The 14,415-nt window shown below is 40.3% G+C and overlaps 1 protein-coding gene across 2 annotated transcripts in view; it reads right to left on the reverse strand.

Moving 5' to 3' along the window:
* Positions 1-6,746: 6,746 nt before the first annotated feature.
* Positions 6,747-14,415, reverse strand: part of LOC132793419 (protein bric-a-brac 2) — a 41,184-nt gene continuing 33,515 nt past the window's right edge. The window contains exons 3-5 of one of the 2 annotated variants that reach the window (XM_060803343.1): positions 9,631-9,697; positions 9,024-9,451; positions 6,747-7,896 (exon numbers count right to left, since the gene is read on the reverse strand). In XM_060803343.1, coding sequence (XP_060659326.1) covers positions 6,910-7,896; positions 9,024-9,451; positions 9,631-9,697 — 1,482 coding nt within the window. In that variant the 3' untranslated portion in view covers positions 6,747-6,909. Of the gene's footprint in view, positions 7,897-9,023; positions 9,455-9,630; positions 9,698-14,415 lie in introns of both variants that reach the window. The other variant, XM_060803341.1, reaches the window with a different exon arrangement.

The raw sequence follows: 14,415 nt of genomic DNA on the forward strand, positions 1-14,415 counted from the left end.
CGCACTGTTTTGCTTTTAATCAAAATAGATGGCGGGTATCTCACTATCGCACTGCTTTGTTCGTACTTTTGTACTTGTTTTGCAAGCTATTAAACTGAGATCAAAAAAAATTCTATAAATATTACTAATATTATACGGATAAGCCTACAGTTTCCGCGTCATCACGGACACATAGTATTTTAATCTAAAATTAATAAGCGTTAAATCTAATTGCAATAAATTTACAGTATAAATTTTATAGACCTACGTTCAATTTATGACTAAATCAATCAACCTGTTGAACCTTATTATTAGAATTAATTACCGGTGCTAATAATTAATATAATAGTAATCTAACTCGTTTCAGTTTATTAAGTAAAGCTGGAAAATATAAAATAATTGCAATGTGCTGTTTAATACTTAAAGAAAACAAAAGTTTACACAGCTATTTCGATGTGCTTTCCAATTGATTTAAAATTTAGAATAATTTCAATGAGCTCCCAAATTAATAATTACTTAATTGAACATAAATGCATCGTAACTTTTTGCAAGTGCAGCGCCTAACGGACGAAAAGGCAACGAAAAAGCGTCGCCAATGTCGCTGGCATCGTCGCCTGCACATCGTATAGTACATTGCCTTTCTTTTACTGCTGCTTCTGCTTCGCTCTTGGCTAAGCCGCTGCCAAAGCTGCCATCACCCCAGCAGCAACAACCACAGCAGCAACAGCAGCCGCCCCCTTTCTACACACAGAAAGTTCTGCTGCTGCTGCACCAACACAATCACAATCACGGCCTAAACAACGATGATGCTGCTGCCTGACCGAAACTCTCTCCTCTCCGCCAACAACTCAAACCAGCATCGATTGCGTCTACTCCATCGACTTGCCCCCCAACTTACACCACATACAAGAGTGTGTGTGAGTGTGTGTGTGTTGTGCCATTGTATGCATGCATATTAAATTCAATCGAATGTATTCTCTATACTCGATGCTTGCGTTCGTTCTCTTCGTTGTTGTTTCCTTTATTTTTTCCAATTTTTAATTTTTTTTGTTGCTTCTACTTCAGCATTACGTATACGTAACGTAACGTAGTGGCGCACATTCGTTAGAAATAGGCGGAGTTATCAACGTTTTCAAGTTATAATAAAAATGCAACACATTTTACAGACATGTGACTATATACATATATATGTGCGAACTATGCATGTATTAGTCCACTCACAGAGGAGAGAGGCGCTCACTTATGACCCTTGCGCCTAGCTTTCACTCTGACTCTGACTCTGGCTACTTTCCATAGATTTTTTCCTTCGTTATTGGTTTGGAGTGGCACAAACCATTTTGTTGCTACTTTTTTCAGTTTTCTTGTTGCTGCTGTTGTATATAAATACACATATACAACAGACGTTTTTTCGTGCTGCGATTTTTATTATTTTTCAATGCTCAAACTCGACGTCGCATAAAACTTGTGTAAGCTCCCCTTTTTACCCATGCCTTGTTCGCAACTTTGTTGCAGGATGGACGCTGCTCTCGTTACAGTTTCCGCTTTTGCTGGGAGCGAGTCATTTTGCTAATGCATTGATTAAAATAGAATTTTTAATTAAAATATTGTGTGCTGTGCTTGTCTGTTGACAATTTTATTGCACTACCGAAGAAATAAAAAACGTCAACGGTAACTAAAAATAAATCTAAACAAATTGCAATATTTATTCGACTTTATTGAAGAGACAGAGAGAGGCAGAACTTATTCAAGTTGTAAAGCCACAAATCATTGGCAACATTTGAAACACTTTTCACTTTCCATTTAGCAGCAAGTTTGTACAATAATTGATGCTCACTTATGCCTGCAAACTCAATAAATCACATGCAATTATGCAAGCAAAGCATCCTTAAGGAATATTCACACTTTCACACGTTGCCACACACACTAGCCAAAGAGTGAGAGAGAGAGAGAGAAATGTCCACTCTCTGCAGTCGTCTCAAGCTCAAGTTCCTTCTGCTGACCGTAAAAGCCACAAGTGTATTTGGCTATAAATCTCCAATTGCTTTCTTATGCATCCAAGAGAAATTGAAAGGCTATTTACGCAAAATATTTTCTTTGCATTTATTTGCCAAAAACTTGAGAGAGCGAGCGAGAGAGAGAGAGAGAGGGAGACACACACACGCAGAGTCTGTCTCACTCTTGCTTCTCAGTCGCTTCCAATAAGTGAGCTAATAAATAAACAGAAAATTTCGACAGCAAACATTTACTTAAGCAAACGATTCAAAGATGTTCTACAAGGCACAAAATGCCTGAAATTTGCATCTGTATGTGTGCCTGTATGTGGGTGTGCCTGTGTGTGTGTGTGACAGGTTGTGGGTGGAGGCAAGAGGTTTGTGTGGTGTCAAACCACAAACACCTTTTGCGTAAAATAAAGCAATCAAGCAAATAATGTTGCCACATTACACTACATATCAACAGCTTCCTGCAGCGCACAAGCAACAGAGAGAGAAAGAGAGAGAGAGAGAGAGAGCGAGCAAGGAAATGAAAGAGAAAGAAGTAGAGAAAATGAGAGAGAGAGTGAGTGTGTGCTTCTTTAATAGCAACCAAACACACACACACACACAAAATGGCTGGCAGGCTAAAATAAAATTGAAATCATGTCGCAAGCAACAACCTTGAGGAATGCCTGCACACACACATACACACATACAAGCACAGACAAGGCACACTCTCACACAGACGAACACAAAGACACACACAGACTGCGACAAGTGTCTGGCAAAATGTCTCGACTCTCGACGCGACTCAATTCAACTTGACTTCACATTGCTCTACAGACGAAGAAGGAGCAGCAGAAGCAGGACTTTCCTCTCTCCTCCGCTCTGCTCTGCTCTGCTCTGCTCGACTCTTGTTAGCCTTTGCTTTGCCTTTTGCTGCCCTGTGTGCTGTTTGTGTGCAACTTTCACTTTCGCTTTCTACACGAGACACAGAGCAGCACCCTCTGACTCTACACCAACTTCACATGCTGTGCCATATTTAACAAATTATCCGTAATTTCTCGAGTGCAGCCGCAACCAACGTCGCCATCTTTGCCAGAGAAGCAGCAGACCAGACCGACCGACCGACCAATGCCAATCTCTGTCCGTAGCAAACATTTAAGCAGCAGCAAAGTCAAAGCCCAAAGCCGGGAGAGTTACAGCACATGCCACACACCACAATGCAGCAAGCAACACACTCTCAAACTTACACTCACATGGCTCAGAGACTGGCGGCAAGCCACTTGTCAAGATGGATAGCACAGCAGTCCTTCTCCTGCTGATTCTACTCCTTCTCTGACTCTTACTCTTACTCCTCGTTGTCGTTGTCGTTCTTGTCGTCGTCGTCATCATCGTCGTTGTCTGAGAGCCAGCCGGGATTTTGGGCTTCAAGCAGCCGCAAATGCTTAACTTCAGACACACTCATTCACACAGAGGGAGAGCGAGGAGAAAAGAGAGGGAAGGGAGACTGAGGACTGAGAGGAAGTAAAGCAGTAGGCGGACTTCCAGACAGCTGGCAAACCACAGCCGCATTGCTGGCAAGGACGTCAGTTCAGGCCAGAAGGAAGTTGTTTGTGGGTCGCCTGACATTCAAGGCTGACCGAGAGAACTCAGACCCGGAGACTCCAGACCAGACACGGACACGGACTCTCGCTTGGACCCCTTTAGCAGCCAGACCGATTATTGTCGTTATTGTTGCTGCTGCTGCTGCTCTTGCCTTTGCTCTCTGTGGGTGTCTCGCAAGATGAAAGCCACTTGGCCCATTCATGGCCGGCCAAGAGCTGGCTGGCTGGCTGGCTGCCTTTTGGCCCCAACAGCAACACTTTTGCATGCAACAACACGAGGGTGGCAGCTGCCTCTGCCTCTGCTTCTGCTGCTGCTTCTGCTGCTGCTCTACTCTGCTTTTGCTTCCGCTATTTGCTGGCCAACTCCTTTTGAATGCGCCGGCTAAATGACCTTGAGCATTACAGTTGAACGTTTGTCAGTCCCCCTCCATCTCCTTGTTGGTATCTGGTGCTGCTATCCTTGGAGTTGTGCCATCTACGAAGTCTGCTAAGCACATGCTTTGCTATGGCTTTGGCCACTCCTATTTAACTGCAGGACTCTGTTTTGCATCCTCGAGTAAAGTGATGTGTTAAGCTGTTAAGTGCCAAAGTAATTGTTTTCTTTCAACAGCAACAGCAGCAACCAACTGTGGCAACTGCAACTTTGACATCCCTTTCACTTGCCACTTGACCTTGAGAGTTGTTGAAGAGTTGAGGCGGAGTCGCCATCGTCATCGTCAACGCCATCGCCATCGTCGCCTTGTGGCTTCGTTTTGTTGCTGTTGTTTGGCTGCTTTGCTTAACTGCAATTGTTTTTTGTCTGGTCGCTGCTTGTGGTATGTTGTGGCATGTTGCATGGTGCAGCAGCAACTCGTAATTCAATCTTGATTAAGTTACAAACTGACAAGGATATGAGACAAGCAGCAAAGCAATGTGAGCAATTCTCAGTATTTTAAGCGTGGCACACAATCAAACGGGTTTTAAGCAGCTTCACAAATATCAGACGCCTTCCGACGGATTGCTGCCAACGTCTTTGTAGGCTGTCCAAGATGGTCGCTTGACAACCGACGGAAATTGTAGTACTTGCTATGCCTGTTGTATTTAAATGCTTGTTTAATCTTTGCTGATTTCATCAAATACAAATTGAAATGCGCCACAAAAATGTAACGCTTTCACTTCTATGTTTATTTCAGCAAGTTTAATCTAAGAGTAATACCAACAAAACTTCTCGTCAATTTCTGTGGAAAAAAGTGTCGGGCTCAAGTTACAAATTACTACGTAAAAACACATATATTGCAAACAAATATATGTTGTTATTTTGAATGCAGCTGAATTTACAGTTTGCTCTACTGTAACTAATATTAAATTTTACTAAGAATCTTTTATTTCGATGCTTAACATGATGATGCTCCCAGGATTAACAACATACTGTAATACACGTAGTATTGTGTGATCACGAAATGAATATTTCCCTTTTTTGTATTTTTACAAAATTCAATTAAATTAATACTGATTCATTTTTATGTTTCATAGGAAAATTACCATAATAATTTATCCTACTCCTTACTGAAAGTACCATACATAAGTAAGTTAGTAAAGCAAAATATGAAGTGAAGTAAGAAATAGTTATCCAAATCCATTTGATTGCATATATATCTTCCATGAATTTTGAACTAATTTTCAAGTATTCGGTCTTGGTAATTTTTGCCTTACGAATTTTGCATCATGTGTTAATGTTAGTATTTTAATTATTACTTGAATTTACAAAATTGTTCACAAATAAAGAATACCATTTTCTCAAATTTTTTAAAAGATTGTTTTATCAAGAATGTTTTATTATCATTTTCTCATCATTTCATTTATTATGTTCTTTCTCCTATCAGAAAATATTGATTGCAATTACACAGCTTCGTATCAGTTTGAGCTTTCTTTTTGGCCTAGAATTCAAGTGTTGCTAGGCATGGCTGTTGTGATATTTTGGAATTAAGCAATATATGTATAGCTCTAGTTGTTAGCCTTCTTCTTTTTCTCCTTCTAGAAATAGTTCGAGCTGTAGTTATTTAACAGCCAATCAAAATATAGGCAGAGGAACGATCAGCAAAGTAATCAGCTCAGAAATATTTATCAGCATATCAAACCCAACCTTCCAACATTCCATTCAAGATAAGAAAAAACACAAGTGTTGATTATTTTTTTTACATTTACTTCTTCACTTTTATTCTGTTTCAGTTTTCATATAATTTAGTTTTAACTAAAATAATAATGATAAAGAACATACAATTTATATGTATATGCACTTAAATATTGTAGGTGTGTGTGTATGTTTAATGCATGGGTGAGTGTGTTGTGTGTGTGTGTGCTGCACTGGGACAGTGTGTGTGTTTAGACATACATGAAATTAGCTGTAAATATGTACGCTATAAGTAATATTAGATGCATTATTTACTCGTACATTTCATTTATTCACGAATATTACAATAGAATAGAAGATGTGCGACCCATGGATACGATGAGCGAGTGTGTGTGTGTGTGTGTGTATGTGTGTTAACTAATATTATGTGAATGTTGTCCTACGGCTATGGAAATTTGTACATTATTTACAATTACATTTGGAAATACAATTACTTGACATACATCGTAATTTATATAGGCATGTTTATCGATTATAATAATATATCGTATTTGTATACATATAAAGTAGTGTAATTAATGTATTATATTTATATATATAAATTTAATTGCTTACCATTTTAAAGACAACACTGCGTATGCGTAATATGAATATGAATAGTAATGTGTTTGTGTTTGTGGTGTGTATTGTTGTGTGTGCTTAGCTAAGGTAAACTACATTTAAGAAATGCACAAGTCTCTAGTTGTAACTATATATTGTTTTTCCATTCTTTATTTAATATTATCGTTTATTATTAATATTAAATTTAATATTTCATGTTGTTTTTTTTATCTCATATTTTTGTTGCTTTCTCTCGATATTGGCAAAGAATAAGGCGCGTAAGAAAAACAAATGCATTCAAAATAAATAATATATAGGCGAGATCTTATCCTTACAGGAAAGTTCCGAAGTGCATGTGTGTGTTTGTTGTGACGGGGGGAAGGGGGAACGTTTAATACTCGTACCGTTATAACCTAAAACCTAAACACTAAACACTAATAATAATAATAACTAAGCATATAAAAAACCAGTTAGCAACTCTTTTTTTTTTTGTTGTGTGAAAACTAAGCACTTAGCAGGCTAAACACTAAACGTTGGGGTTAAAATAGCAGTCCAAATGATGTGGTGTGTCTCCTCCTCCTCCACCTCCTACGCCTCCTACGCCGTTGGCCTCTTCAAAAGAGCCAACCCCGCGACGCACTCAATCCTCATGCGGCAGTTCGGTGGCCTGCTGCTGCTCCAGCTTGATCTTCATCAGCGGCGATTCTCGCACTTGCGACGGCGCATAAGCCGCGGCTGCTGCAGCTGCCGCAGCTGCGGCTCCGGCGTTGGCGTCGCCGGTGGCGAAGAGTTCACTCATGTCCTGGCCGGGGAAAAAGTCCTCGAAGCGCGGACTTTTGTTCACCGACTTTTGGAGTAGCCCATTGGCAATAGCCTCGAAGTCAATGCCCGCGGGCAGACTCTCCAGGAAACGCTTGTTGTACGCATAGTTCGGATGCTGTTGTTGCTCCTTGCTCTGATGCTTGGCGTAGTGCGTGGAATACGGCGATGCGGCGCCCGGTCGACTCGATGATGCACCGTGTCCCGACGCCGATTTGCTGCCTGCCGAGGAGTTGGAGCCACGCGACTGATTGCCATATTGTCGGGCATGCATCGCCTCCTTTAGTTCTCGATCCCTGGACATCTCACGCTCTCGCTCGCGTTCTCGGGATAATTCTCGCGCATAGCTCGCGGCACTGGGATGCATGGCAGCACCTGGTCCGCCGCTGCCGCCGCCGCCACCGCCGCCGCCTGCTCCGCGTTGATGCGGCGCCTGCTGCGAGGGCATCACATTGAGGCCGGGCAATCCCATCAGTCCCAGAGCGCTCAAGTCGGGCAAATTCTCGGTGCCACGTCGCTCGTTCTGCTGATGCTTGGCCGCTGCCACCGCGGCGGCAGCCGACACCTGATCCTCAATCTCCGAGCGTTGCAAGTACGCTGGCGATTTGTACATGTTCATCGACTGCACGTGCGGCGACTGCTGTGGCTGCTGCTGCGAGAGGATCTGACGGCGCAGGGTCTCGGTCATGGTGCTCAAAGGATTGCTGCTGTCGGGCGGTGCAAGCGCCGCGTTCTGGGCGGCCATCTTGACCGCCGCATTGTGGTAGCCATTGGCGGCTGCTGACGAGTTGCCAGATCCAAAGTGTGCCTAAGGTGGAGAAAGTAAGGGGGAAGAAACAAGAGAGCATAGAGGAAGTGCGTTAGGAAATGGCAAGTGATATAACAAGAATTTATATTTAAGCTCTTTATTCATTGAAATTAAGGGTATATATAAATTATGTTCAAATAAATAATAACTCTAAATCTGTTCAGTTAAATAAACTTTCATTCAAGTGTCCGTAGTCATTTGCTTGTCTGTTACTTTTTTATTGTATGAGTTTCTTCGATTAAAAATGTTTTGAAGCTACTTTTATAATAGTTGTCACAGGTGTGGTATACTTGATATAAACCTTTTATTTGTATTCCCTTTTGGGACCAACACGTCAAGTAGCACACAGAATGTTCGAAAAGTTTGGTATGTGATATTTAAGTTGCGATCAGATAAACAATTTTATACGGCAAAACATACTTGACGTAGCTGGACTTAACTCCTTTAATTACCAATCTAATATATAGTGTCACTATGGAATATTTTCAATGTAGATATATGTATATGTAGCTGTATACTAAAAATGTCGGTATATTGATTTAGTATATTTAAAGAATAATACCGCACTGCTTTATAGGAAGTAGCTAGCGGATATATCGACATACCGAATATTTGGAATATTTTAGTATTTTTTGGTATATTAATTTAGTATGTTTAATGAATATTACCGTACTGTTTTATATAAAATACATATACCAAATATGTTTTAGTCAGTATATTTTAGTATGTTTGGTATATTGATTTAGTATATTTTAAGAATAATACCGCACTGTCTTATTGAAAATAGCTATCGGATATCTAGATATACCAATATACCAAAATATAGACGTCGGTGTATTTTGGTATTTTTGGTATATATAAGTCTCACTGTCGAGCCTCGGCCTTAGCTTTTATTAGTACAATTTCATTAAATCATGAAAGCTTTATTTCAAAACATGTAAAGCTCTATGAAGAACTCCTAAAGCATAATAATCTGAGCAACGATTTGGTATTTTTCTTTAACTCTTATTCTAAAAAAACTGTTGTCATACATGTATTTTAAAATAATGCAAAATAGGAATAGGAATAAATATAATATTTGTAACTATTATTATAACAAATAATTGTATTGTCTTTTAAATACTTACACCATGCGCCTGTCCGTTGGCATACTGATGCGCACCCATGTCCTCCTTGATCTCGCGATAGTCACGGAACACCACGGCCTTGATGACGCTGCGAATTAGCTCCTCTGGCCACATGCCGAGCAGGATGCGCTGCGGTCGGCCACGTGCCTTGGGTCGGGGATCAGTGCCGCCATCAAGTGAGGGTCCCAGCATGTTGTGCACACGATTGGCATAGAGCACGAATGTCGGATACGGGATGTCATATTTGCGAGCAGCCTGCGACAGCGAAAGTCCCTCTTTTAGCACACTGAAGATGGCCTCTGCCATGGCTTCGGGGCGCCAAGACTTGAGGGGGCCGCGTTCACGAAAGCGCAGCTGTTGCACCAGATTCTGTTGGTTAGTGTTCCAGCATTTTTGCCACATCGACTGCAATTGGTATTGGTAACTGTCTGCTGGTGAAAAGGAAGCGCCAAACACAAAAGAAAAAAAAAAACATATTCCAAACTTAGTACGAGCTATGCTAATTGGCTCAAAAGGAAGCCGCGAAAGCTTCCTGCAAAGACTTAAAATAGTTGCAAGTGTGTGTGTGTGTGTGTGTGTATAAGTGTGTGTGTGGACTGTCACTTACCCGCCACAGATGTGCCTGTTGCAGGAGCACCCATCCAGCCATGTCCGCCGGTCTCAATCATTTTGGCCTGCAAAGACGATAAGGAAAAGCGTCGTTTAGTTTTCAAAAGACATTTACGTTTTTGTGTGTGAACGCGCCGAAGCCGAAGCAAAAGTCGAGGCGACTGTTTGGCACAAAATGTTTGGCCATAAAAGTTTATTAATGCCATAAATGCTGGGAGGCCAACAAAGCTTTTTGGTATGCAAACGCCAAAGCAAATTAGTATACAAAGTTGGCAAAAACCATTTGCCTCTCTCGCTGCGCTGACTAGCTGAGCGCCTCGTCTTTTGTCTTTGCATTTTTATGGCAAAAGGTCCCCTCTATTTATTTATTGCCATTTGCTATTATTAGCCATTCAAGAGTTGACTCTAGATTCCCCCTCACTCGCTCACTCACTTACTCATTCGCCATATCTGTCCGCAAATTAACGCTAACTAAAGCAAAACTCTTCGTGGAAGTAATTGAAGCGGCTTTTAATATTTATTAATAAACACGAAAACAGGGGGCAACAAAAAAACAATGTGCAAAACAAAAAATGTGCTAAATAAATTAAGACAAAGCCGCAGTTAATTTCTAGAGTAAGCCCAAGCCCCATTTGCACTTCGACGAAAAAAAAAAACAAAGTTAAATTGATGCACGTTCCGTTGCCTCGTTCATGGCACGAGAAGGATTCATTGCCTACCGCTGACCAGCCAAAGTTGACGCCTACTTGCCACCTTCCACCCTCCACCTTCTCCTGACTCTCTGCTGACCATGTCAGCGGCCCAACTGCACAAAGCCATGCATTTTATATGGCCAACAACAAGCTCGCTATACAAATTATGTGAAGCGGCAAGAAACAGAGCACAGAGAAAAAAAACAACAATTTATATATATATAGTGCAAGTCTTAAATATTTGAAACTAGGTAGAGCCACGCCACCAGCCTCAGTCGCAGTCGCAGTCGTGGCAGTTGCTACAACCCCTTTATGCCTCATGCCTCATGTTGCATTGCATTTGTTAGACGCCTGCCATGTTAAGGAAAAAGGTCATAAAATGTATGAATAATTGAAATTGAAAAGTCGGAAGCATTTTTTGCATTTTTACAGGCAAACCCTAAACCTTACAACAAAGTGAAGAGCAATGCAGATGGGGAAAACAGCTAAGGAGAGGAAGGGAAACATGTGCTAACGAATGCGAACGAGCCCAACCCAGAACAGCAGCAGATATCAAAATGGCGTTAAAAACGTTATTTTATGTTAAACATTTTGTTAATGAAGCGTCAAATAGTGGAGCTGCTTGTTGTTTTTATACCCTGTGCAGCACTCGTAAAATAGATGAGCAAAGGATGCCATAAAGTACAAAAGTATTTATGTGATACACCCTCAAAAAAAAGGATTAAATTTGAGACGATGTTTAATTGTTGTGATAAAAATGTGTAATGTTTAAATTTCAACTTGATCTATTGAGAAATGAAGAATGAAATTAAATAAAATAAAGTTTTACAGGGTATTTTGTAGTACAGCATTTAACTTTGTTTACTTTCAGGCATGGAAAGTTTTGAATGACTTGAGAAATGCGAATATGATAAGCGAATTAATAAACAGCGAAATAACTAATTGATTGATAATTTTGTATACATCTTGAAATTTTAATTATGTTTAAATATAAAATGAGCAAAACTGTACGATAATCTATATAAAGATTGTAGAAAATTGAGATTAACAAATAAATAATTAATCAGTTTTCCACTCAAATTGCTTAAAAAGCTTCACATATTGAAGAATAAACAGAAAATGAGCGAACTCTACGATAATCTTTCTAAAGATTTTATAAAACCCACATTATCAAATGACTAATTGATCAATTTCCTAACCCAATGATAAATGACAAGAGAATGGGAGAACTCTGCGAGAATCTAAAAAAGGAATTTTCTTTACATGCTCAAAGTTGAATCGTTAAAAGATAATACAAAATTTATAAAATCCGAAATATGAATTATTTAGTTTATTTATTGTATTATTATTTTTTTTATTATTAATATCATTTTTGTTTAATTTGTATTTAGAATTCCTTCAATTTTTCAGCATAAATTGTTCAAATATTTATAAATTGTGAGTACCTCTAAGTTGAGCATGCTCAATTTTTTTCTTTCTCATAATTTCTAATGATTTGTTAGACATTACCTCCACTTAGGGTATTGCTAAGTAGATCACGCTTAGCAACAATAACTGTTTCCCACTTGTGATTTATAATGAAAAAAGTGTTGCTAAGCTGTCAGAAGTTATATAAAATGTATTGAGCTTTAAGTAATTAATTGTTGCTGACAAAGTAGTTAACCGGGTGTACAGTTAAGCAGCGTCAAGTTTATTGCTAATAACAATAATAATTACAATACAAATTATATTATTAATCAGTCAACTGCAAAAATAATGAGCACTCAATCAAAAGCTTTGTAAAGCACATGAAAGCTTGCAAAGTTCACATATCATTTCAGATACTTTGTTGCACCAGCATCGAGGGTAATTGTAGTAGTGTATGTTGCAAGAACAATAGAATGGTTTAGCTGCCGCATTAAGAACGAACTTTAACTGTTATTGCTCGTATCATTATTATGATTATTGTTGTAGTTCTTCAAGTTGTCGGCGGCGGCGTTGCTCTTAAAACAATGGCTCACTAACATGGGAATCCATTAGTCACTTACATCGTAAATTCGCCAGTCACTTGCCAATGCATTATGGCGACCTTTTAACCCTTCCCCCCTGCCCAAGAGTGAAGCGGTGGGAAGGGAAGTCTAACAATTATAAGACTCGCATAGTACAATACATATAATAAAATATTGCTAGCGCTGCTGCTGTGCTCAAAAATGTTTAATTAATTAAATTTTCAATTTCCCGCCAGCAACGATGAAGGCAACAACAACAACAACAACAACTGGAACAAGTGACTGTGCCACGACGTTTCTCATACTCAACAAAAACAAATTTGAAGCGTGCGCGCATTCAACTTTCTTTCAACTCATTTAATTTAATTTGCGGCGCTTCGCTGCTCCAGCTCTGCCTCAGTCGATGTTGCTGCTGCTGTTGCCACTGCTGTGGCTCATCGTCTTCTTGTTCTTGTTCTTGCCAATTACTCATCGTGTGCACGCCCCATTCATATAATAATTTATTTAATTAACTTTTTCGCTTCTACAAATTTCTATAAAAAAAAAAAAAAAAACAAAACGGAAATATATTGATTTTTGTTCTAGAATATTTCTCAATATTTGTTATACGCACACACACACACGGACACACTGACACACACGTGTCTGTATGTTGGTAATAAAATATAAATTCATACCAAGGTACTCACACTCTCCTCCTCCGCATCTATCATCAATCCAAATGCAGGCGTTGCTACCTCTGCCCTTGCCCTTAACTTGTTCAATAGCTCATTCTACCTTCTCTCTCTTTCGCTCTCTGTAGTACTCTCTCTCTCTCTCCCTTACACATTCTTGCCTTTCAACAGCCTTCAAGTTGCCACGATTTCTCGCCCCCCTTCCACTTGGAACACTCGCCATAAAACCCGTTGGATTCTAATGCAATTTTAATTTTATTTTTCAAGCGAGCACATAAACTCGACACCCCCGCCTCCTCCTCCTTCACATCATTGCCCCCTTCCCGTCCTCGTCCCCTTCCCCCTTTCCACCCTCTGTACGCTGTTACAGATACTACAACACTGTGGTATGCTCAAGCCAAAAGGAGAAGGAGAAGCTAACACTACGAGCATTAAACTACAGTCGCGTCCAACAAGAGAGCTGAGCTCTAAGCTCTGAGGTAGGGTTGAGGAGGTCGCGTCCTTTTTCCCCCCACCTTGTTTGTTGCTTTAGAAGAACTTTGGATGTAGTTTGCCTCCTCGCCTCGCTGTGTGTGTAGGTAGAGTATATTTCTTATATTATATAACACTTTATTTATTATTCATTTTCGATTCGTGCTTTTACTGTGGCAGCGACGTCAGCAGCGGCGTCTCAAGTTTGTTATTTCTCTTGTCTGCAACTTGCTCACCACAATCACCTTCTTCCCCCCACGTTCCGTGTGCATGTCACTTCCCACCACCACCACCACCACCATCGCCATCAGTTGGAACACCACCTGCTACAAGTTCCTTAAGCTTTTGTCTGTGTCTGTCTGTGCTGCTATTGCTGAGCGCCTGCTGCTCTTTAGCCTTCACTACTACTACTTCTACTACAACTAGGAACTACTCTCTATCTCTCTCTGTCTTTCGCTCTCTCATCGCTTCTCTTCTCTTGCCAAACCTTGCCTTGGCTCATTCATTCATTCATTTATTTATATTACTCAGCCAACCACACGCACACGCCCCGCACATTTCGCGCGCTCTCTCTCTCTCTCTTTCTCATCCTAATCCTGCTCAAGTTGTCTGTCTCTCTACCTCACTCACACTATCTTCTCTCTCTCACTCTATCTTCGCCTTGTGCGGGCCTTGGCTTGCAGTAGTCGCGTCTTTTATCCGCGTCCTGCGCCCGGTTTTATAGTTTTTGCGCTCATGCCATTCATTAATTTTATAAGAAGCAATGCTTGGCATAATAAATAATTAATTTAAATGGGGAATGGGAATGGAAAAGGGACGGAGACAGACGGAGAACAGCGAACAGAGAAACTGAGAGAAGACGACAAAGTCTCGACTACAACTACTTCGAGAAGTGCTTCCACCAAAGTGCTTCAAGTTGTCGCCATTCTGTCGCACGTTTCGACAGTGGGTAACAGTT

The sequence above is a fragment of the Drosophila nasuta genome, chromosome 3 (genome assembly GCF_023558535.2).
Source record: "Drosophila nasuta strain 15112-1781.00 chromosome 3, ASM2355853v1, whole genome shotgun sequence".
NCBI lineage: Eukaryota > Metazoa > Arthropoda > Insecta > Diptera > Drosophilidae > Drosophila > Drosophila nasuta.